Source organism: Cynocephalus volans, chromosome 9 (assembly GCF_027409185.1).
Source record: "Cynocephalus volans isolate mCynVol1 chromosome 9, mCynVol1.pri, whole genome shotgun sequence".
In the NCBI taxonomy this organism is placed as follows: Eukaryota; Metazoa; Chordata; class Mammalia; order Dermoptera; family Cynocephalidae; genus Cynocephalus; species Cynocephalus volans.
In genome coordinates this window covers 46,332,651-46,355,189 of record NC_084468.1, presented here as the reverse complement: position 1 = coordinate 46,355,189, position 22,539 = coordinate 46,332,651, and the positions used below count along the sequence as shown (strand labels likewise).

Sequence of the window (22,539 nt, the reverse complement as noted above, 5' to 3'; positions counted from 1 at the left end):
TGTGGTGGAGAGAGGGGCATCACTCATCCTAAGGTAATGCCCACATTTATGGTTTCCCTCTTTGCCCTGTATGTATAGAAGGAGCAACACACAGTGAACACCGAGCCCTCATGTCTGAACTCAAGATCCTCATTCATATTGGCCACCACCTCAATGTGGTCAACCTTCTAGGTGCCTGTACCAAGCCAGGAGGTGAGTAACTGTGGATGGTTCTGGTTCCCCAGTTTTGACACAATCTTCTTTGCTCATATCTGAGGGAAACCATTCAACTCCCATAGCCTTGATCTCTTTAACTTAGAATACTTAGAGGATTTCTAGATATAAATAAACTTGAATTTCATGGAGGTTTAATGGGCACAGTAATTAAATTATTCTAAAACTTTCTCTGAGTTAAGAAATGTGACGTCACTATGATGCAGTTTGCTACTTATGAAATAGATATTCAGATGAGAAAACTAAACTTCCCCCAAAACTTCAAAGCAAGGAATCTTAACAGTGGTTCCCTTCGAAATGGGGTCACCTTAGGTGATTGCACTGAAAAGCAAGTGGTTGGATTTTCTTCTGAAATTTTGGTTAGTCTTATTGTGGAATTGTCTTTTGGAAAAAGAAAAGCTATAATAAAGGGGATTGGGACAAGCTGATTTTAATGATCCTTTCTCAATGACAGGTCTTCTTCTAAGGTCTTTTTGGGTCCGTCAGTATATTAAGAACTTAGTGAGAAACATGAATGAAACATGTTTTCCTTTCTTGACATGCTGTGCTATCTGTAGGGCCACTCATGGTGATTGTGGAATTCTGCAAGTTTGGAAACCTATCAACTTACTTAAGGAGCAAGAGAAATGAATTTGTCCCTTACAAGGTATGTCATTTCCTAACTCAACTCTGGCTCTGTTGTAAAATGAAGGAAAACTCAAAGTGGTGCAGGTTAGTTTTTTGGTTGAAATTCTATGAGAACTTGTGAGGAATCTCACCTTACTTCTAGGTGTTGTAACTTCTTTTACCTTCTGGGGGAGGTACACTTCTCATGTTCCATTTTTGTCTTTAATCTACTGACCCACTCTAGAGTAACAGCTTTGGATTATTTATTTTCTCTCTCCCTAGCCATATTTGGCCCATGGAGTATAAATCCCTCTGTAAAGAGCATGCTAATGTTGGACATGTGTCTGATGCACCTTGAAATGAGGCATTTATCTCTTTAAGCTCAGGAAGGAGCTAGGCTTTATGGAAGAAATCCTATTACATACAAAATTTGCCCAAAATTTCAGCCTAGAGACAGTATAATCCTGAAATTGATGTCCTTCTTGTCTTTTTTTTTTTTAATAGTCTCAATTGTTTCCACAGTATACTGCATTTTAGATACCTGTTATGTATTCAAGGAGTTTGTTTATTTTCTTCTTTATAGACCAAAGGGGCACGATTCCGTCAGGGAAAAGACTATGTTGGGGAAATCCCTGTGGATCTGAAACGCCGCTTGGACAGCATCACCAGTAGCCAGAGCTCAACCAGCTCTGGATTTGTTGAGGAGAAATCCCTCAGTGACGTGGAGGAAGAGGAAGGTACCTGCCATTGCTTTCTCCATGCTTAACCCATGCTCTTGTAGGAACAGACAAGGTAAAAGGATCTCACAAGGAATTTGGTCATGGGAAATTCCAGTACTACATCATATTTGAAAGAGACATGAATTTCTAAATGGCCTCCATTCAGTCTCCCAAAAGTGAAGTGTGGTAGCCCTAAAAAAGCAGCGGGCTAGGTTGGGAGGCAAAGCAGAGCTAGCCTGAGAAGTCTGGGTAGCCCAACTGGGCTAAGCAGTCAGCAACAATCACACTAATATTCTTAAAATATTGGTTCAGTGGGAGAGGCTAAGTGCTATGTTCTGGATGGGCAAAGAAGACTCTGGCGGCTGATTAGCCTCCCTGTTGCCCTAAGTGCTTCAGCCCCACGTTTGCATACCTCACCAGCACAGCACAAGTCTTTCGGTTCATCATGCCTACCCTTCTCCAAGGCAGTTAAGGACCATCTGTTGTTTCTACCCCACCTCAAGTGGCTTATCAAGCCTTCCTTTCAACCATATTTCCTCAGAGAAGTCTTGGTAAATACACCTTTCTTTATCCTGTTACATTTCCAATGATATTTTAGTGTTCTTGATGGATGGAGCTGTGGCCCTGGCCCAACTTCCAGGACTTCACCTAGCACCAGGATAAGCAGTATATCTGCTTCCCTCAGAAAGAGCAGAGACAGCTCCCTGGACGTAGCGATGGGGCTTCTTCACATCTAAGACCTCTTGAGGCGCGAGTCTAGAAGAATCCGGTCATGAAATGGTGGAAGAAACCCACTTTGGTTTCCCTTGACGTGAGGCTACAGTTAGAATTTACATCTTACTTCTTTCCCTTCGAAGCTGAGCAGGCAATGTAAGGCTGGGACTTGGTTCAGTAGAGCATGAGGAGGTTCTCTAGGCCTCACGTAACTGGGCCCACATGGAGTAGAGCCAATTCTACCTGCTCCTCTCTCACAAAGCAGTGGCCATTGAGCTAAGAGATTGAGGTAGTGTGTTGGAGTAGAAAGGGCATCGGCTTGGAATTTTGCCTCCCTTTCCTCATGGAGAGTGAGGGGGTTTCACCAATTGTTCACTAAGAACCCTTTAGCCCTAAGCATAACAGGTCATTGAGAAAAAGGCTCACATCATTTTTACTACTCATAAAGTTATTATTACAACTAAATTTTTGTTTACTCTGGTATTTGTCTCCAGGAAAGAAGCCGTGAGTCTTATCTTATCTGACCAAAATTAAGAGATCATTTTGAAATGTCCATTAATGTCTTAGTGTTTATTTGGACCAGTTGCACTCAAGTAAATATCACCGATTTACGTAAATTCATCTTTCTCTCAATGTTCCTGTTGTCTCTCATACATATCCTTGAGGGAAAAAACATCCTCTCAGGCCTGACATAATGTAATTACAGCACTTTTTTAGTTTTAAAGTAAAAGAAGTAAATACATTTCTGGTATTTTTAGTTATCCGTTGTAGATTATAGTTTGACCTTTGGCCCTTGTCCCAGGACAAAGCCTGGAGAGAAGAGATTCAATGACCCTGAATATTGTTGTTTTATTTTTAGAGTTCTTGATATGAAACTATTGTTTACCCCTCTGGGTACATGAAAAAAAGAAAAAAAAGTTTAAAACAGCAAATTTGAAAGAGTCCTCTTTCTCTCCCTGTTATTTATACCAATTTTACCTTCATTCTACCTCCTGGATTTACTAGTTCATTTTGGTTAAGATGGAAAAACCAGTATTTTCTGTAAGAGGTATGATTAAGGCTGATATGATAATACCAGGATTCAGCAAATTTACAGAAGATAGAGGCATTTTCTCTCTGCTTCTATTTCCTGAAATTTAACTTCCAAGTCTTAGAAAGATTATTACTGTAGCAAGCTTAGAAACAAATCGTATCGACTGGTGGAAATACTGATCCCCAACCTCCTGCCTTTTCTGACAGCCTCTGAAGATCTGTACAAGGATTTCCTGACTTTGGAGCATCTCATCTGTTACAGCTTCCAAGTGGCAAAGGGCATGGAGTTCTTGGCATCGCGGAAGGTAAGATAGCTCAAGGGGAAATCAGCTATCTCTTCAGATTGCAGGTTTGGAAAGATGTTCAGTGCCAGCCACTCACGTTTGTTTGGGACTGTAATTCATTCACCACTTTAGGACTCTTGGAAGAGCTTTCCTGGGGAGGCTTTGTTTCTGCTAGTTAAAAGTTGTAAAGGATTTCATGAGATTAATTTGTATGTTAGATACTTATTGAGCATCTACTAAGTGCCCGGCAGTCTTCTGAGCACTGAGGATAGCTTGGTGGACAAACAGGCAAAGCTGGCCACTTTCATGGAGTTTACATTCTAGTGGATGAGGCTACCAATAAATAGTGTGAACAAATAGTGTAAACAAATACAGAGTGGGTTAGACGGGAGTAAACGCCAGGGGAAGAAGACAGCAGGAAGGGGTTATAGAGTACATAGGAGAAGCATACGCTTCCATGTGCGTGTACATCAGTTTTAAGAGAGGTGGATAGGGAAGATTTTATTCAAAATGTGAGCAATGACCTGGAAGAGGTGAGGGACTGAGCCTTGCAGATATCTTGGTGTATGAGAGTCTATTTTAATTTATTTTGTATTCATCACAATCCATCAAAAAGTATTTGTTAGTAGTATAATTAGAAACCAGGAAGGACGGGCTTCAGATGAGAGCGATTAAAAGAGCTAAAATTAGAAAAGTGGGCCAAACAAAGGCTGAGGTGAGGACGTGACAAGCTACAAATATTTCAGAGATGGTAAACATCATGGGGAGGTGGGGAGTGAAGTCGGTGGAAGTCACCCCGCTGGAAAGGATAAGATGCGTAGTTTTACATTAAACAGGAAAAATTCAAATTAAGATTCAGGAAAAAACTATTCATTGACAAAATGTATTTGCTGTAGCCTATTAGGGAAAGAAAGCCTTAAGTTTTTCATTTTTGTTTTTCTAAATTACAGTGAAATCCCTTAGTCCATTCTTTTCTGGAGTTTAAATCTTCTCACAGCATTGAGAGCCTCAGGATCTCAGATGTTTCTGCTGGGTAGCTCTTGTGTTCTCTCTCCCCAGGGGAGGGGAGAGAACTGGGGTCTTACAGGGTTTTCCCAAAGAGAAAGGCCCTTTGCCCTTCTTGAGCATTATGATTTATTCTTCTTTTTTAAGGACAGAGCTCACCATTTAGTCAGGGTTCCCTCTGGTGATTAAGAAAAAAATGGACGGTGGGGGGTGTGGGGCAGTGAGGAGTGGGAATCTTTTAACTTCCCTTGCAGCTTCCAGGTGATTTCTTGAATACCATCTGGTTTTTGGGCTAAAAAGGGGAAACTCTTTAGTTGGGGGCAAAGTAGGAAGTACTGTGTGTTTTTCAGAATCCCTGGTCTTGCTTGATCATGCTAGAATATGTGGTTCTGAATATCCCTTGTTCAGGGAACAGTGCTATACAGATTCGAGGTGCAGAAACAGGGCTTCAGTAATGCCCGGCTCCCATAATCACTCCTACAATGACTTAAGAATTCTCATCTAAGAATTCTCATTCATTTACTTTTTTGGCGGCTGTCCAGTATGGGGAAGCGAACTCTTGACCTTGGTGTTCCAAGGCTGTGCTCTAAACTAACTGAGCTAACTGGCCACCCCCCTTTTATTCATTTCTAATGTTCCCTGAGACTCTTATTTTATCACAACTTTATCAAGTGGAGCTAAAGCTGTTTAGTAGTAGGAAGTTAGATGAGGTTAGAAGATACAGAGAAAGAGAAAATAAGGAGCTGAAGAGCAGAAGGAAAGCCAAAGTGAATTCCATTTTACTTTTTAGTGCACTGGAGAAGCAACTTGACTGGTGATAGGCTGAAATTGCTTTAATAGACCTTTATGATAACCCAACACATTGAAAACAGGATGAGCCCCACTGGGAACTGTTTATCAGAGCCAGTGCAGTGTCAGTTCCATATGGAATGGGGAAACCAACAAAGAGCACCAAATCTATGAGAGCCCCTTGTTTGTTTCTGATTTCCGTACATTCATTCAAAATAAATCCCATTCTGGGGCCTCCTCAGAATAACATGCTTTTAACCATATATGGTATGGCACAAAAGGGACATGTGGATGTGACCAGAAGCACATTTTTAATTGTGTCCTAGAGAAGTCTATTTATGACTTCATCATCGTACTATAACTTAATTATTTAACTCCAAAGGCTGGGGCTATTTATGGAGTAAGCAGATGTGTGTCTCCATGAAGCTCACAGGCTTTTTTCCTGAAGTGTTGGTAAAAGATACTTATCCAGTCCTTGTTAATCAGTAGGTTTTCTGATGTGGGATTTTTTTGAAGCATGAGGTCACAACAGATGTAGAAGAGATCAGCCGTGCCTCATGCACATATGATTCTTTTTGCAGTGCATCCACAGGGACCTGGCGGCGCGGAATATCCTCTTGTCGGAGAAGAACGTGGTGAAAATCTGTGACTTTGGCTTGGCCCGGGATATTTATAAAGACCCAGATTATGTCAGAAAAGGAGATGTAAGTTTCAGAGATAAACCCAGCGATCTATTAAGGAGCAGAATTCAAAGTCCTCATAGCAACTTCAGGACCTGTGTTTAAGAAGAAAGTTTTTTCTTCAGATATTTGCTAATTTGGATTCTGATTCCTTGCCTTCTGCCCTCTTAGGCTCGCCTCCCTTTGAAATGGATGGCCCCAGAAACAATTTTTGACAGAGTGTACACAATTCAGAGTGATGTGTGGTCTTTTGGTGTTTTGCTCTGGGAAATATTTTCCTTAGGTAAGTCACTTCTCTTTGTACATCCAGACTCCAAATAGGATGATACAAGTTGGTGGCCCCAATATGTCTTTTCCTCTCTGGTATTTCACCTGTATCAGGTAAAACTTCTTGGAAGCTTTGGATTATAAAATCTGGAGAAAAAAAATAATAAATAGGAGATGAGGATGTATAAGAATCAGGCCCAGGGCTTTCTATAAGAGAAAATTAAATCAAATAATGTCCCTTTCTGTTTTATTCTAGGTGCTTCTCCATATCCTGGGGTAAAGATTGATGAAGAATTTTGTAGGAGATTAAAAGAAGGAACTAGAATGAGGGCCCCTGATTATACCACACCAGAAATGTAAGACTTTAAAAAGTAGCCTTCTGTTCTCTTTCTTTGCTCACAAATTCTTCCTGCCCGGAAGATTTTCCATTATATATTCCTCCTTCGTGGCCCAGTTTGTGTCCTACTTTTCCCTTGGAGCCTTCTTTGATAATCTCAATCACTGAGTCATCACTTCTGAAATGATAGCGCTTCATTATCTGTACCAACCAGTTTTCATTAGATGTTGATTTGTGATGTTTTCTTTTCTATATGCCCTAGAGCTTCCGAGTGTAGGGCTCTGTGTTTTACATGGTTTTGTATCCTTATTTAGGATTTTGGCTCATGGTGGGCTCTTTATAAATGAGTACGTATTCAAGTGCTTATATTCAGCATCAGATCCAGGAGGAAAGAGGCAGTTAATGAAATCAGTGTTTTGCTTCTCTAGGTACCAGACCATGCTTGACTGCTGGCATGGGGAGCCCAATCAGAGACCCACATTTTCAGAGTTGGTGGAACATTTGGGAAATCTCTTACAAGCTAATGCTCAGCAGGTTTGTAACCTCCATCCCTGAAGCTTCTACCAAGAGTGCTTAGGTGTCAAGGGCTCCCCTACGGCCTGGACCTTCTCATGGCGACCATGCTATCCTCTCAGTCACTGAAGAAGGAGCTGTATTCTTAGATCTGAGCAATAATGCTTTTCTAAAAGCTGTCATTACCCCTTCAGATAGATGAGATCTTAATTTATAACCTGGGAGTAGGTCACTCTTATTTCTACCTACTTATCTTTTTGTTACATCTTCAAATGCTCTTCTGAAGTTAAACAAAAAAAATTTGGTCCACAGAATATCAACAATGGAGATAATTTCAAGGAATTTTAAATAAATACATCCAAACGATATAAACTAAATGGTTTTTTCCTTGGTAAAATCCCAGGCTCCCATCATTTTCATTGGAGGATTTTAGAGGTGTAGCCTTTACCATTGGAAAGTTATTTAATCTCCAGTCAATGCCTCTTACTGCAAGGAAGCCAATTTCCTCCTTCTCTTCTTTTGAACAGCAGGGGAAGGGGGAGGTGACAATGGGTCAGATCTGTTTTTATTGGTAAAACTTCCAGACATTTAAAGGTACCAAATTGCCCTTTATTTCTTTCTCTTGATGAAATAATGTTAAATTGTGCAACCTTTACTCAGAAGACCCATTTTCCTAGCTACTTATTGGTTTTCTTTAGGCTGTCATCAGTTTTTCCATTGCCTTGACATGTACAGGCTAAAATCAGATGACCTGCCCTTTAAAGGGCCTGGCTCCTGTAGACGGGGCTTTGTGAAGAAATGATTCCTCAGCTCTTCGGACCTCTTTGTATTCTGTTGCAGCACCTCTGACCACTGCCTGCTTTGTCTTCACTGTAACTCCGCTTCTCTGTGGTCCCCTTACTCATCTCGTTTTCAGTTCACTCCTTTAATATACCTTTATATACACATCCCTTTCAAGTCCCTTTTGTTTTTGACAAACCATCTTTAATGTTGTCTCAAAGTTCTACGTTCACATATGAAAGCAACACATCCCATAGCTAAGAAGCTCCCGTGGCCTTTGTTTTTCATGAAAAGGCTCTTGAAGGACTGAAGCCATAACAATAGTGTTCTCTGTTTATTGTTTCAGGATGGCAAAGACTACATTGTTCTTCCGATATCAGAGACTTTGAGCATGGAAGAGGATTCTGGACTGTCTCTGCCTACCTCACCTGTTTCCTGTATGGAAGAAGAGGAAGTGTGTGACCCCAAATTCCATTATGACAACACAGCAGGAATCAGGTACTGTATATGGATGGCATCCCCTGGCGGGGGTGGGGAGGGGGCTTCAAGGTCATCTCAGGGAGGGGGAATGGGAGGAAGACATTTGATAAGGCTGCTGCATCCCACTTCCACATAACCTGAGCCCTGGGACCACTACAGAGGGAAGTGCTCCTGGGAGAGGGTCTGGGTAGGTGAGTTTCCTTCCATCTGTAGCCCACGTTGCTGCCACAGCTCTTCCTTTAAGAATTCTAAGCCCTACAGCTGCAAATAGTTGGAATGCCACAGTTTGTTAATCTCTAGAAAGAGACCAATTTTACAAAGACATCTGTATTTAAATGATCCCCATGTACACTTTTATTAATGTGAATTAAATGGCTTAGGAAAGATTCAGGAAGGAAGAGTACTGTGCATATGTGAAAACACACTTATGGCTCTCTGGCGAGCATGCAGAATGCCATGGGTCTGTGTCCTGAATTAGACCGGACACTGCATCTCAGAAGCCCCTCCCAAGTCTGATTTTCAGCATTTTATTTGCATAATGGGATGTCTGGGCTTATTTAAAACACATGCGCTGCAGTCCTTTTCTGATTTGTGAAGGGGTTCTGAAGGCTGTTTTCTTTTTTCTCTCTCCCAGCACCTGTGCATAAGGAAAGAGTTGATATGGTTTTCTACAATATGTTATTAAAATTGCCTTTTACTAAGCCTGGACTACTTCACTTTTCTTTGTTTCTTTCCCAACCCCTTTGGGTGTTTTTCTCTTTTAGTTGGAACCCCTGACAGCATGGGTCCAGACTGCCCTCCTGGGTACACTGTGGCTGCAGGCAGGGGCGAAGAGCTCTATCATGTGTGTGGCACTTGGCCAGGCTGCCACATTGCAGGGGATACTGAAGAGGCACCGGGGAACAGACTGAATCTTGCAGGGCAGCAGAAACACTGTGATAGAGAGAAGAAAGCTTAGCATGGTTAGAAGCCAGCAAGTGAGCTGACCATTCCATTTATGTCAAGAGCATTAGGCATTTTTAAAAGAACTTTTCTGTATATTACCAAACTTTGCCCATGTGATAGCTCTCAGAGTTAGGCAAGGCAGCAATTATTATCTCTTTTCGGTGCAGATTTTGAACATGAAACTCAGCTTGATTGCCTTGGGGCAGTACAACATTGCGGTTAAAAATCCAGGTATGAGAGTCAGAACTGGATGGGACTCCCAAGCCTGCCTTTTAGCAGCTGTGGACCTGGGCAAATCATCTAACCTCTCCCTCAGTTTACTTATCTGTGAAATGAGGCAAGGCCACTGGTGCTGTTTGAAATTGGTTGTTTTGAGAATTACTTGATATAATATATTTCTAACTGCCTGACTCTTGAAAGCTCTTAATTAAGGATGGCTGGTAAGGGAGCTGCTTAAACTCACATCCCTGAGATGAATCCAGTTCCTTCGATAGCAGACTGTGCTGTTTCCTCCCATACCAATGAGGAGCCTGCAGAGAGAAAGAGTAATGAAATGAGACAACAGTTCTACTCGCATGTTTACAAATTCCTAGTTCAAGTTCAACTGGCCTTCTAGCGTGATCATTGTTCCCACAATACTATTATTGCCTTTTGATCATGAACTCTAGTCCTTATGACTTCTGTGACCAAGCTGAGTGAGGATCCAAGCCGGCAGCCTCTTGGCTTGCCTGGGCGCTTTGCATATGGTGCTGAGCAGGAGATGAAGTCATGTTTGTGTAATGCACATGCCAGATACAATGCCAGGTCTAAAACAGGACTGCTAACATTCATCCCCAGAAGCGTGGACAAATGTGACTCCATACTCCCAACACAGGCTGGGCTCCTGTTTTCTGTCTGTGATTTTGAATTGGTCTTTCCAGGCTAGTTTCTCTTTTATCCAGCCATAATTTGAAAAATAAAATGGAAATTGGAATCTTTCATCTGCATCCCCTCTCAACCCCCTCCACCCTTTTGCTTTTTATAAAAATAAACGCCGCAGTCATATTTTCATCATCGGGTTGAAAAGCACCAGGCAGAATAGAGGCATGTGCTCACCAAACACTTCATGTGGATGCTCTCTCATGGTCTGCTTCCCTGGGGAGAATGAGTCGAGGCAGTGCTACCTCTCGAGGGACTCGTCCTACCCTCTTTCGCATTTCCAGCCAAGTAGAAAAGCTGGAGTCTTTTCCTCAGTTGCTTCTTCCTTATGATTTCCAATCCCATTGCATTATAAGGAGAGCTGGACAGAGACCTTCCCCGTGGGAGCTGGCCACATGATTTGTTGCCTCTTCAAACTATTTTAAAAATATTTGTCCAGCATTTACTTAGAGAAGAGGCTGAGAAGTGTATGGGGGAAGGACCACTAGTGTCTAGACTTAGCTTTGTCTCTAATTTCCCTGTGGATCAGCTCTGGCCCCACGTTTGCATGCTTCCTGCAGGAAAACACATATTTGTTGGATTCATCTTTCTTTAAGGGCAGTTTAGGGGCCATCTGTGGTTGCTCTGTCATTTCCTTTGGGAGTTTCACTCCCCACTGCCAGCAGCTTGTCAAAGAATTATTTGCAATTCTCTCCCAGAGAAAGGTTTTGATATATATACCATTTTCTTCACAATGGTTAATTGCTAGTGATGATTAAATGCTCCTTGTAGATTGATGCCTGGGACAGCCTGCTGGCTTGATGTTCCTGAACTTGGCTGTGCTATTCGACTGCTTGAAGTGGGACTGTCCTTTCCCCATCTTTTGTCTATTTCACGCCTCACACTCACCTCCTCCATCCTGAGCACTGCACGGGCAGAGCACACACGGCAATGAGAGCAGCTCTGTGCACATTCTAGGTGCTTAATAAAGACTTGCACAATCGTGTCTGCTGCCCTCTGTTTCGTTTTCCTTCCTGATACTCCTCCAGGGGAGTCAATGTCAAGACCTAAGTTTGAGTCCCAGTTCTACCCTTTATGAGACATTTTCTCCCTGAGGCTTGGCTTCCTCATCTCCAAATGGGAAATAACAAAAAAAACCTGTTTTGTAGTTCGTGAGGAGCAGATGCAACATTGTCTTTGAAAATGCTTTGTCGGTGGTGAAAACCTGCCATTTTTTAAATTTGGGGGCTCAGAACTCAGGGAGCTGCCCTTTCTAAGGCAGCTGCATTATTATCCAAGCCCACCGACTCTGATGGATTCCACACCGCAGATATCTGTGGAATCTGTCCACTTCTCCAAACTGCATGGGCACTCCCTTTCTTTAGTCAGGCTGCCCTCTTTTCTCCTAGACAAGTGTGACATCCCCCTAATAGGTCTCGCTGCCACTGGTCTTACCCTTCTCAATCCAGAGTCAACTTTCCAAAGGGCATATGTGACCTTGTCAGTCCCATGCTTAAAATCCTCCTCTTTGCTCTCAAAATAGTAATCCAAACATTTTGGTTATGTGGTTTTGGACAAGTTCCTTAACCTTATTGTGCTTCAGTTTTCTCATCTGAAAAGTTGGGATAATAATACCCACCCCTAGAGAGGTTACCATTGTGAAGATGCCATAAGGTGGTCTTTGAAGAGCATTTAGCACAGTGGCTGGCATCTGGTAGATTCTCAATAAGGGCTTCCCAAAGGAGTGAATGAATGAATGATTAACTGTGGTACCAGTAGTTTTTTACAACCACTACTTTTAGGGACTGGGCTTAGGAGAAAGTGGTCTTTGCTTCTTACTATATATCATGTCCTTTTTCTGTGGAGGCTCCTGAGTGAGGATGTCACTGGTAAACCCCATTCTCTCCTGTCTATAAGGTAGGAACAGCCTTCAGGGCAGGGGAGAGAGACTCAGTTTCCATTATCCTCCTTCCTAAGGTCTATGCAGCATGTTCCAGACAGCTGCTTGTGGTGGGAAGTAGGCTGGGATGAGTGAAGGGTGTGTTTGTTATCCCTGTAGGCCCTTCCTGTGAAAAGGACTTCCCTTCTCTCCACTTGGACTGTAAGTGATTTTGACAGAATCGCCCAGACTCACCCAAAGCCATGTGGCAGGGGAGGACAACCCCCTAGGGAAGAGGTGATCTGTTGTCTGACAAGTTTTATTCTTTGTAGTCTTGAGGGAAACTGGCACCCTTTGGAATTCAAAGGAGAAAAACAAGCATCGGTTGATAGAGCATCATTCTTCCTAACAACATGAAGCCTAACATTTGTCATGTCATTCATTGTCCCAATATCTTCATGACCTTGGGAGGGATGGCTATTGCCAGTACATTGCAAAGGTGGGGCAACAGAGGCACAGAAATTTCCATGACTTCTCAAGTTTGTGTAGTCAGTGGTAGACTCTGCAATAGACAGAATATCTTCTGACTCTCAAACCACTGGCCTTTCCTGAGACAAGCAAGTCTGGGAGCTAAATATAGGGGGTAGTGAGACCCAGCCTACCTTCCCCTCTGCACATGAAGCCTCCATTACATGTAGAAGGAAGAAGTTGTCTTCAGATCACTGCTAGGTTCAGTATCCTTTAGGGAGACCTACAGGTGTTTCCTTTGCCCATCTTTCATTGAATCGTTGTTCTGTGAGCATTATCTAGAAAATTTTCCTAGGAGATGGCCAGAAAGATGTGAAACAGTTGGTAATGTATCCAGAGCTCAATGGAGGAATCGCGTGCAATCAGAAAGCCAAGCAGAAGGCAGTTGGTCCCTCAGACTGCTGTTGTTGTCTTTAGCCCTGGACCTCGGAAGTGTGGTTCAAAGGAGCAGGGGCTCATCTAGGCCCCTCAGTTATATTATACTTTTAAATAGACTTTCACAGGAAATCAAGTTTTCAATGTGTGCTAGCAGAGAAAGATTTTTATTTTGTTTTGTTTTTCTTTTTCTAAAGGATGTTTTGAAGGTTGCTATTAATCTTGTGGTTGAAAGATAATGAACTTAGGTATCACTTGTGGTATCTGTAGCCAAGTATACCACCACTAAAGTATAAATATTTGTTTTCTTGCAGTCAGTATCTGCAGAACAGTAAGCGAAAGAGCCGGCCTGTGAGTGTAAAAACATTTGAAGATATCCCACTGGAAGAACCAGAAGTAAAAGTAATCCCAGATGTAAGTACATCTTTTAAAAATAGTCTCAGGAATAGTACAAAGGACAAAACACTAGCTAGATAAATATTAGCCTAAGGATTAGAGTCTTGGAGCCTCATTATAAGGCTGTTCTTGAGGGTTTATGTCATGGGGTCATTTATGGAGATGGAACTTTGTTTTTTAGAAGTAAAACCCCTGGTCCAAAGTTCAAGACAGTCTAGCTTTTTGCCCAATTTCATTAAAGTGCAAATAGTATAATCATGAAAAGAGGGATGGAAACAGGCTTCCTCAGCTTCATAAGTTGTCTCTTCTCCCTGGCTTAGGTCTACTTTCCTGCAAGCAGTTGCTTCCTTCTGTAGCTTGCACAGTTTCTGGCCATGACACCTTTTCCTTCCTCTGCAGGAGAATTGAGTGTATTGTCTGATAGATGGGTTAGGAAATCAGTTTTATTAAATAGTTGTCAGTGTATAAACTCACTCAACTGTACCATCTCATTGCCTCTTAAAAAGGACAACCAGACGGACAGTGGTATGGTTCTTGCTTCAGAAGAGCTGAAAACTTTGGAAGACAGAACCAAGTTAGCTCCACCTTTTAGGTAAGACTCAGCCAAATAAAAAAGAAAAGTTTCAGTTGGAAGTTTTGGAAGGAATATAGGACTTTCAATGTAAGTGGAGAGTTTTCCCATATTAGTGTCTTTGTTGTTTGGGGAAATTAACATCATCCTAACAAATAAAGAACTGAAACAAACCAAGTGAAGGTATTAAGTGACAAGTCTAAAAAATGATCTGAAATAAATTAGAGGGTTTAGTCAACTTTTATATGTGAGTATGTGTACTACGGTCAGTAGTTTGGTACTGGCTAAATAACAAAGAAGTCATTGAATGTAATCTCCCAAACTATCAATATGATTAAAATTTTTGTGGACTCTGAAGAATGTTCAAACCTGTACATAAATGTTTGCATTTGTACTTAAAACATATGATGTATAAATAAGCTAATATCTATTTGTTTAAGATACTTAAATATTATCATCCTGAATTATTAAGTATTTAATTGTGAAAAAGTATTAAATTTGGTTTTGAATATAATTTCTCCCATATGGGTAAGAATTTGTAGTTGCTTTGAATAGGTGAACCTGCTTTTAACATAGCAAATGCATGATAATCTATAAGAATAATAGGATAAGAGTAATTATTTGCTAGAGGGTTCACTCTAGGTTAGACTAGAGAAGATTTTGATTTACTTGTAATCTAACCATTATTTAAAATGGGAAAACCATGGGTTTTTGAGTGATGCTCATACAAAAAAAAAAAAAAAAATCACCACAGAACATTATAATGTGCCATTGCGTGATTTTATTGTTTTCTTTAAGCTCCAAGGTAGGACATTGTGAGAGCCAATCATATATGTTATTCATTGTTCAAAACATATTTATTCAGCAAGTACTGTGTGCCAGGCACTGTGTCATTGCTTGAGATAGTTTTATTGGGGTTAGACTGAAAGAAAAACTGTATTTCTAGTTATTTGAAATAACTTTTAAACCATATAAGAACCATATATAAACATTTTTTGCAGTTTTTAACATGAATAATTTGGATGAAATACCTATTAAGGGGAAAAACACATTAGAACAGCTTGAGAAAGTGTAAATCCTGAAGTTTTAGATCAACACAGCTTACATTTCTAAACTTTGACATGATTACTCTTTGTCAAGATTCCACAACATTGGAAACATTCTCTAGTTGCTACTGAGTGATCTGGGTCCTCAGTCTTTCCAAGGAATGTGGTTTTGATAAGTAAAAAGCAGTGTTTCACATGTCCGGCTTGATTGCACACACGCTTCAAATTATTAAAATGTAAAGTTGCTCAAGAACTTTATTAACACCATACATGTGCCTTGTAGTCCCCTAATCAACAGAGTGGGGAAAGCACAAGTGAACTTTTGGAACATCCCGATTTCCTTGAACATTATCAAAGAAGCCCTTTGGCTCCTGTCATTGTATACAAACTTGTCAATCTGCAAGGCCATAAAAATGTTCCATTGGTTGGAGCCCTTGCATAACTCAGGAGAACTGCCTTTCATCTCCTCTGAGGCTTGAGAGACTTGGACCTGAATAAGAGAACTTATCTGCAACTACTATTTCATGCTAGTACCTGAAAATAGACATTGTCTGAGTAAACCTGATATGCTGATTAACCACTGGGAGAGATAGGCAGCTGGCGTCTCCAGGGAGATTACAGCCCACCTGGAGTTAGAAATGAGGTTAGGGTAAGAAGAAAAAGAACTGTCTTCCTGCCTACTCATTTGGTTGCCATTTCTTCCACAGTGGAATGATGCCCTGCAAAAGCAGGGAGTCAGTGGCTTCTGAAGGCTCAAACCAGACGAGCGGCTACCAGTCTGGGTATCACTCCGATGACACGGACACCACTGTGTACTCCAGCGAGGAGGCAGAACTTTTAAAGCTGATGGAGATTGGAGCACAAGCTGGCAGCATGGCTCAGGTTCTCCAGCCTGACTCTGGGACCACACTGAGCTCTCCTCCTGTTTAAAAGGAGGCACCCATGCCCCCCATTCCTGGAAATCACGTGAGAGGTGCTGCTCAGATTTTCAAGTGTTGTTCTTTCCACCACCAGGAAGTAGCCACATTTGATTTTCATTTCAAAAAAAGAACCTCGGACTGCAGGGAGCTAGTCCTTTAGGCATTTCTTGAGAAGATGCTTGTGACCCAAGAATGTGTTTGTCTTCTCCCAGTGCTGACCTTATTCTCTTTCTCATTCATTTAAAAAGCATTTATAATGCCCCCATCATGGGTCTTACCATTGGTTAGAATAACAGCCGTGCAAGAAATGGCTTCATGCTCAAAGAAGTAGCAGTAACTGGGGAGTTGACACCTCTGTGAAACTAAGAGATAAACCAGGCAATGTAAGTGCTTTAGGTGTTGAAGATGGGAAAGATTTGTAGGGCTGACTCCAAGAGGCTTTGTTTAGGATATGGGTCCTGAGCCAAGTCTTAAGTGTGGCATTTGGATTGATAGAAAGCAAGGTGTTAGCTTGCTTTGAGAGAGCACTGGAGCCTGCAAGTGCATTGTGGAGGTGGGCCTGTAGTCTGTTAGGAAATGTGAAGGCTGCGGATGAAGTTTCTGGTTTTAGAAGCTTGCGTGCTCTTCGCAGTTGGGCTAAAGGAGAGTTCCTTGTGCAGTTTCCGACTCCTAATGAGAGTTCCTTCCGGACCCTTACGTGTCTCCTGGCCAAGGCCCAGGAAGGAAATGATGCAGCTCTGGTTCCTTGTCTCCCAGGCGGATCCTTTATTCAGAACACTACAAAGAAAGGACATTCAGCCTGAGCCTCCCTGTCGTGTCGAAGAGTTTTGACTGTACAAACCAGCTTCTGGTTTCTTCTGGATGAATACCCACATATCTGTCCTGATGTGATATATCTGAGACTGAATGCAGCAGGTTCAATGTCAAGCTGTGGTGTCAAAGCCTCGGGAAGGATTATACTCTTTTGTTCCTCTTCCCACCCCCAACCACTCTCACCCCCAACCTGTCAGTATTTTAGTTATTTGGCATCTACACTCCAGTGAACCTGATCTGATTTGTTCACTCTCTGAATGATTGTTAGCCAGATTTCAAAATTACTTTATAGTCAAAGTTATAACAATATCTATTGTATTATTTAGACTTTTAACATATAAAGCTATTTCTGCTGGTTTTTGCCCTTGTTCTTTCCTTTCTTAAAAAAGCAAATGTATTTTTTGTTTGGTACCATAGTGTGAGACGCTGAGAACAATGACTATAAAACATGCTATGGCACATATATTTATAGTCTGTTTATGTAGAAACAAATGTAATATATTAAAACCTTTTATTATATATAATGAACTTTGTGCTATCACATTTTGTATCAGAATTATGTAGCATAACAAAGGTCATAATGCTTTCAGCAATTGATGTCATTTTATTAAAAAAAACTTTGGAAAACTTGAAGGAATCCTTTTGCAAGGTTGCATTACTGTACCTATCATTTCTCTCATTTCTAAAATGAAGGAAGGAGGGGAAATCAGACATAATTTCCATGTAGCTGATTTTCAGTTTTACTTGTTTCCTGATTCTTCTTACAAAGGATATTTTCATAAGATGTTCACATGCTTTATAAACCAATAAATGTATTCACAGTAAAAAATACGGTAGTACAATATTATACAACTATTCTGAGGATAAGATCTTCTGGTTTGAGGTATAATTGCTTCTTTCCCCCTCTTCGTTACATAAACAACTCACACATACACAAAGGCATTCTCGTTAGATTCTGAGCACTTTTGAGATTGTGAAAACTTGGATTGAGACATATATGATTCCGTGGCCCTCCAGTGAACTCCATGTGTGTTTGAGTAGCCAGCCATGAAACTCAGGGGGTAAGAGATTCTGAGAGAGGTGGCCAGACCCAGGGCAGTGTACCAAAGCATGGAGCACATTTATAGTCTCCAAAAATATTTCCCTCTGTACTTACAGGGTTAGAACGTCAGATCCATTATTGCCATTTTGAATGATTACTTTTGCCTGAATTCAGTGGGAGCAATTATTTAACAAATCATTGACACCAGTAAGTTCCTCTACTTTTGGGTGCTATTTGTTATGTAAGATTTTGTTATGCTTATCTAGTTAAATAGGCCGACCCCTTTTTTTTAATGGCTTCTAGGTTTTTAATCTTATTCAGAAAGGTCTTCTCCATTCTAAAAAAACCCCAAATTCTAAATTTTCTTGGTTTATTGCATTTAAATCCACCAGGGATTTATTTTCACATATGGAGCAAGATAAGAGTCTAACTTTACAGTATCATTTTTCAAGCCCTATCATCTCGCCGAGACACTCTGCACAACTTTAGAGTGGACAGAGGATGCCCGTGAGAGTTTGTGGTTCCTGGGTTGCACTTACAGATTGGGCTATTGGCTGGGGTTAATGGGTTAGGGTCTTCTGACAGATTTGTTAAACTATATGAGCCAGGCTGACCCTGAGGAGAGTCCCTCACCTGTCCCCATTATAACAGCCTCTTCCAGTCAAAGAACAGAAGAATCTAGGTTATTCAGGATGGAAAAGATTGTGTATAAAAACACAGGATTTTCTTCACTTTGGGAAAAAGAGAAGGTTTTGTTTCTCATAAGCGGCTTCTGGCATTGTGTCCAATGCCAGGAATTTGGATTCAGCTGAAACTTCACACTTTATTAGGAAATGCTTTCAGCACCTCCTGCAGAATGATTAGAAGGTGAGGTTTGGTCTTCATGCTTCTCTTCTCTCTTCCACATCTCTTGTTCTTAGCTCTTTTTCTCTCCTCATTTGTTCCTGTATTGAAGAAAAAATGTGGCTTTTTAAAGCGCTCCCTGCATGGTCTTATTTTCAAAGCTTTGATTGGAGGTATTTGGTGTGTTTCAGGAGAGGCTCCTGCCTCCCTCTTTCATGCCTTGTCCTTGTGCTGTCCCCCCTCCTGGCAAACCTTCTGTCTCCTTACCTTCCTTTCTCTTCCCACTAACCATCCTCTTCTCTGCACCCCGCCACATCACAGGAGAGGTGAGAGCTCTGGGAAGTTGAAGTTCATTCTCCCTGGACTAGGTTTTCCTGTCGATGCACATTCCTTTGTCCTCTTCAATGAGAGAAGAAAAGTAAAAGCTGCAAACCTACAATGTTGTAGTTGCTAACTTAACCCAATCTTCCTGTCACCCCCTAGAACGCCTTTCTTTCTACCTCTGACTCAGGTATTTATCACCAAGATGATAAAATGTAGGCAGACCCAGAAAGCTAAAATCTTTGAAAAAGTAGCCTTTCATAGACATCTTCCCACATTTATACGTCCCTTTTTCTTAGAGGCAGTGGGCATGTTCATGCATTCCTGGGTATGCGGTGAACCCAGCTCAAAGGGAGTTTTAATCAGCTGTTATTAAACTGCACTTTCTAAATGAACTCTTTCACATCAAGGGTTTAGACAGAAGTTAAAAATCTGTATAATTTTTGGGAAAGCAATATTAAGTCCAATTCTTGGAAAAGTTACAGAAAACTCCTAGTTGATAAAAAAAAAATTAAAATGGTAAAATAAAGTCATTTACTCTGTTTTTGATTGGGATGGAGAGAGGTAACAAAATCTGGGAGGAGAGACCCAGAGAGAAATTTAACAGCCAAGTTGGCCAGAAGTTCTGGAGCTAAATTAGTAGGACATACCAGCCCTAGGAGAGGTCTGACTCAGTGATAAGGGCTCTGAGTTAGGAAAATATTCTAATGAAGACCACAGTAAGACAAGGATTACAGTAAACTGTGACTGATGCCAAGTGAATGTTAGTGAGAAAACATCAAATTGTGCCTTAGATTTTATTTTATTTACAACACATGATTTCTGTGTAACTTCTGTGCCTCTAAAAACAATGTTAAATTCAGTAATTTCACTAAATTTTTGTTTCAAAATGAAAAATGAAGAGAAAATATGTGGTCTAGTGTTTTATTTTAGACTCAGCTATTGTTTCTGCCAAGTACTGTGGAACATAGAATCAGTGTACTTAACCAAAATGGTGACAGCATACTTTCATGCCTTAATTGTTTGAAGGTCTCATCTTTTTGATATATAGCAAATAGAAAAAGGGCACGGAGTAAGAAAACTGGCTTTTGTTCCACTTTTTGCTCTGTTTGTCTTTTTCCTTCTTCAGGAAGTAATGTTTTGGGGGAATAAACTCAGGAAAGTGGGTTGAGCTCCTCAATGAAAGGTATTCTCACAATGTCTGATTCTGGGTTCATGTGCAGCTCACAGGATACGGGGCATGGAATGAATGACTCATCAGGAGCCCTCTGAACTAGTGTTACCAGAAAAGGCTTAATGGGATCCTGGTGCTATGCATGGGGGATCTAGTTAAGCTGAAATGACTTATCCTGACAAAGGGGATTGAAAACATTCTATTCACTGCCACAGAGAGAACATAACTGGAAATGAAAACCCAGATACAAGGCAGAGAATTCAGGCTAGATATAAGGTGGGCAACAATATCTCATAGTCATTCCCCAGGTTAACAAGAAAACTGGCAGACACTATCCTGCGGCACATATTGGGGAAAAGCAAAGCCTTCCATAGAAATCAAGTGCCAAAGATTCAGCCCTTACTACTAAACTTTAAATGAGTAATATTTTATTTGTTTGTTTATATTTAACTGCATTTACAAAATGCCTGCAATGTATCAGATATTCTTTTAAAAATTTTACTAATATTAACTCATTTAAGTAATAGGGACCCTAAAGCAAAATGTAGACATTACAGTGTAGACCTGATGGGTAAGCCAGAAGAGAATTCACAAAAGGACCCTCATTGATGGTTTCCACAAATGTTTGTTAAGGATTTTCTATGTGTCAGACATTCTACCAGGCAGTTGTCAAAATTATTTCCTTAGCTGCATGGGTTAAGGGTTATCAACAGAACTATAGAGAGGAGGAACTCCACTTTTATTCCAGAACTTTCTATATATCCCTATGGTCTCACCTTAATGAATTGAGCATAGTTCTCATTATTAGCTCAGTCATTCTTTACACAGTCATTCCTGAATAACGATTGGAGTTCAAAAACCCTTTTAGGTATTGCAATACAGGATGATACCCCTGATCCAAAATGCTGAGGACCAGAAGTGTTTCAGATTTTGGATTTGGAATATTTGCATTATGCTTACCATTTGAATATCCCTAACCTGAAAATCCAAAATCAAAATGCTCCAGTGAGCATTTCCTTTGAGCATCACCTTTGGCCATTATGTCAGCACTCAAAACATTTCAGATTTTGGAGCATTTTGGGTTTTGGACTTTCAGAATAGGGATGCTCAACCTGTACATAGGTTCACCATGAAGGCACCTAACCTAATGTTACAGTCGTTGGGAAAAACCAAGTAAGAACCTTCTTACACATGCCTGAAGAAATTAGACTTATTTTTGTCTGGTTTACCTCATGTTGCAAAATTTGTACTGCACTTGTAAAGCAAGATCAGATTCTGATAGTGCTCCAGAAGAATTCCATGTTGGCAGGAATCGAATGGCAATTCAGAAGGAATTTTTGGTGTTATCATAAGTAACACTGTGTTATCCTTTATACTACTATTCGGCATTTTAAACTTTTCCAATGGATGAAAACACAGAGTACAGAAAGAATAAATTCTACCATTGTCATTAGTTTTACTAGGAATCTTTCAATAGGGTTTGTTTCATATAATGATTTCCCCTTGGGCATTTCAAAATATTATCAGGTAACAAACAACATTTGAGAAATACATGTTTCGTAAAGTGAAGTGTACTCCTATGTAAATCACCTCGAGAATCTTTTAAGCAGCCTGTGCAAAGTCAATAGAAAGGAATTTTCCTTTGATTCAATCATCATGGATAGAGCATAACATATTGCTATGACTCCCCCCCTTCCCCTGTCTAATATGGTTGGCAAAGTACCTCGAGGATCTGTCATGAAGAGAGAAAAAATGATCCTTATTCTTCTCTTATCAACTAATTCATCAGCGAATTTCAGAGTTCTGCCCAGCTTTTGTTCCTGTAGCCTTTTGTACTGGAGGAGAGCTTCTTGCTTCTTTTTTTTAAAAAATTATTTATTTATTATTGTAATATAGTTGATTGTAGATATCTGTGGGGTACAGCATTGAATATCAATACCTGTGTGCAATATGTGATGCTCAAATCAGGATAATTAGCATATTCAACATTACACAATGTAATTGTTTTTCATGTCCCTTTACCAATTCCTTCCTATCACCCTCCCCACCTTTCCCACTTCTGGTAACCTCAGTTCTCCTTTTGAAAGTTCAAAGTATTGTTGTGATCATTGTATCTTTCTTTCTTTCTTTTTTTTTATAGTTGCTTTGGTAGAGGGGAAAGACAAGAGGTTGTCATGCTAGTATCCATTCCTGAGTTGGATCCCATAGAATAAGTTAATAATGCTCATTTTAAAAAAAAAAGTACCAGTGAGTATTAACTTTGGATGGCATATATGTTAAAGTTTAATCACAGCATAATAGAATTTTTAGATAAATACATATCATGGATTTAACTTTCCTATGTTTCTCTATTTCATGGTGATAGACATT

The 22,539-nt window shown here is 40.5% G+C and overlaps 1 protein-coding gene across 1 annotated transcript in view; it reads left to right on the top strand.

Annotated features, from left to right (window-relative positions):
* Positions 1–17,272, top strand: part of KDR (kinase insert domain receptor) — a 42,268-nt gene extending 24,996 nt beyond the window's left edge. Inside the window, exons 19-30 of the mRNA XM_063107554.1 lie at positions 79–192; positions 771–859; positions 1,403–1,556; positions 3,492–3,589; positions 5,944–6,066; positions 6,214–6,325; positions 6,566–6,665; positions 7,075–7,180; positions 8,286–8,437; positions 13,358–13,457; positions 13,946–14,031; positions 15,764–17,272. Coding sequence (XP_062963624.1) covers positions 79–192; positions 771–859; positions 1,403–1,556; positions 3,492–3,589; positions 5,944–6,066; positions 6,214–6,325; positions 6,566–6,665; positions 7,075–7,180; positions 8,286–8,437; positions 13,358–13,457; positions 13,946–14,031; positions 15,764–15,986 — 1,457 coding nt within the window. The 3' untranslated portion in view covers positions 15,987–17,272. The remainder of the gene's footprint in view (positions 1–78; positions 193–770; positions 860–1,402; positions 1,557–3,491; positions 3,590–5,943; positions 6,067–6,213; positions 6,326–6,565; positions 6,666–7,074; positions 7,181–8,285; positions 8,438–13,357; positions 13,458–13,945; positions 14,032–15,763) is intronic.
* Positions 17,273–22,539: the final 5,267 nt, after the last annotated feature.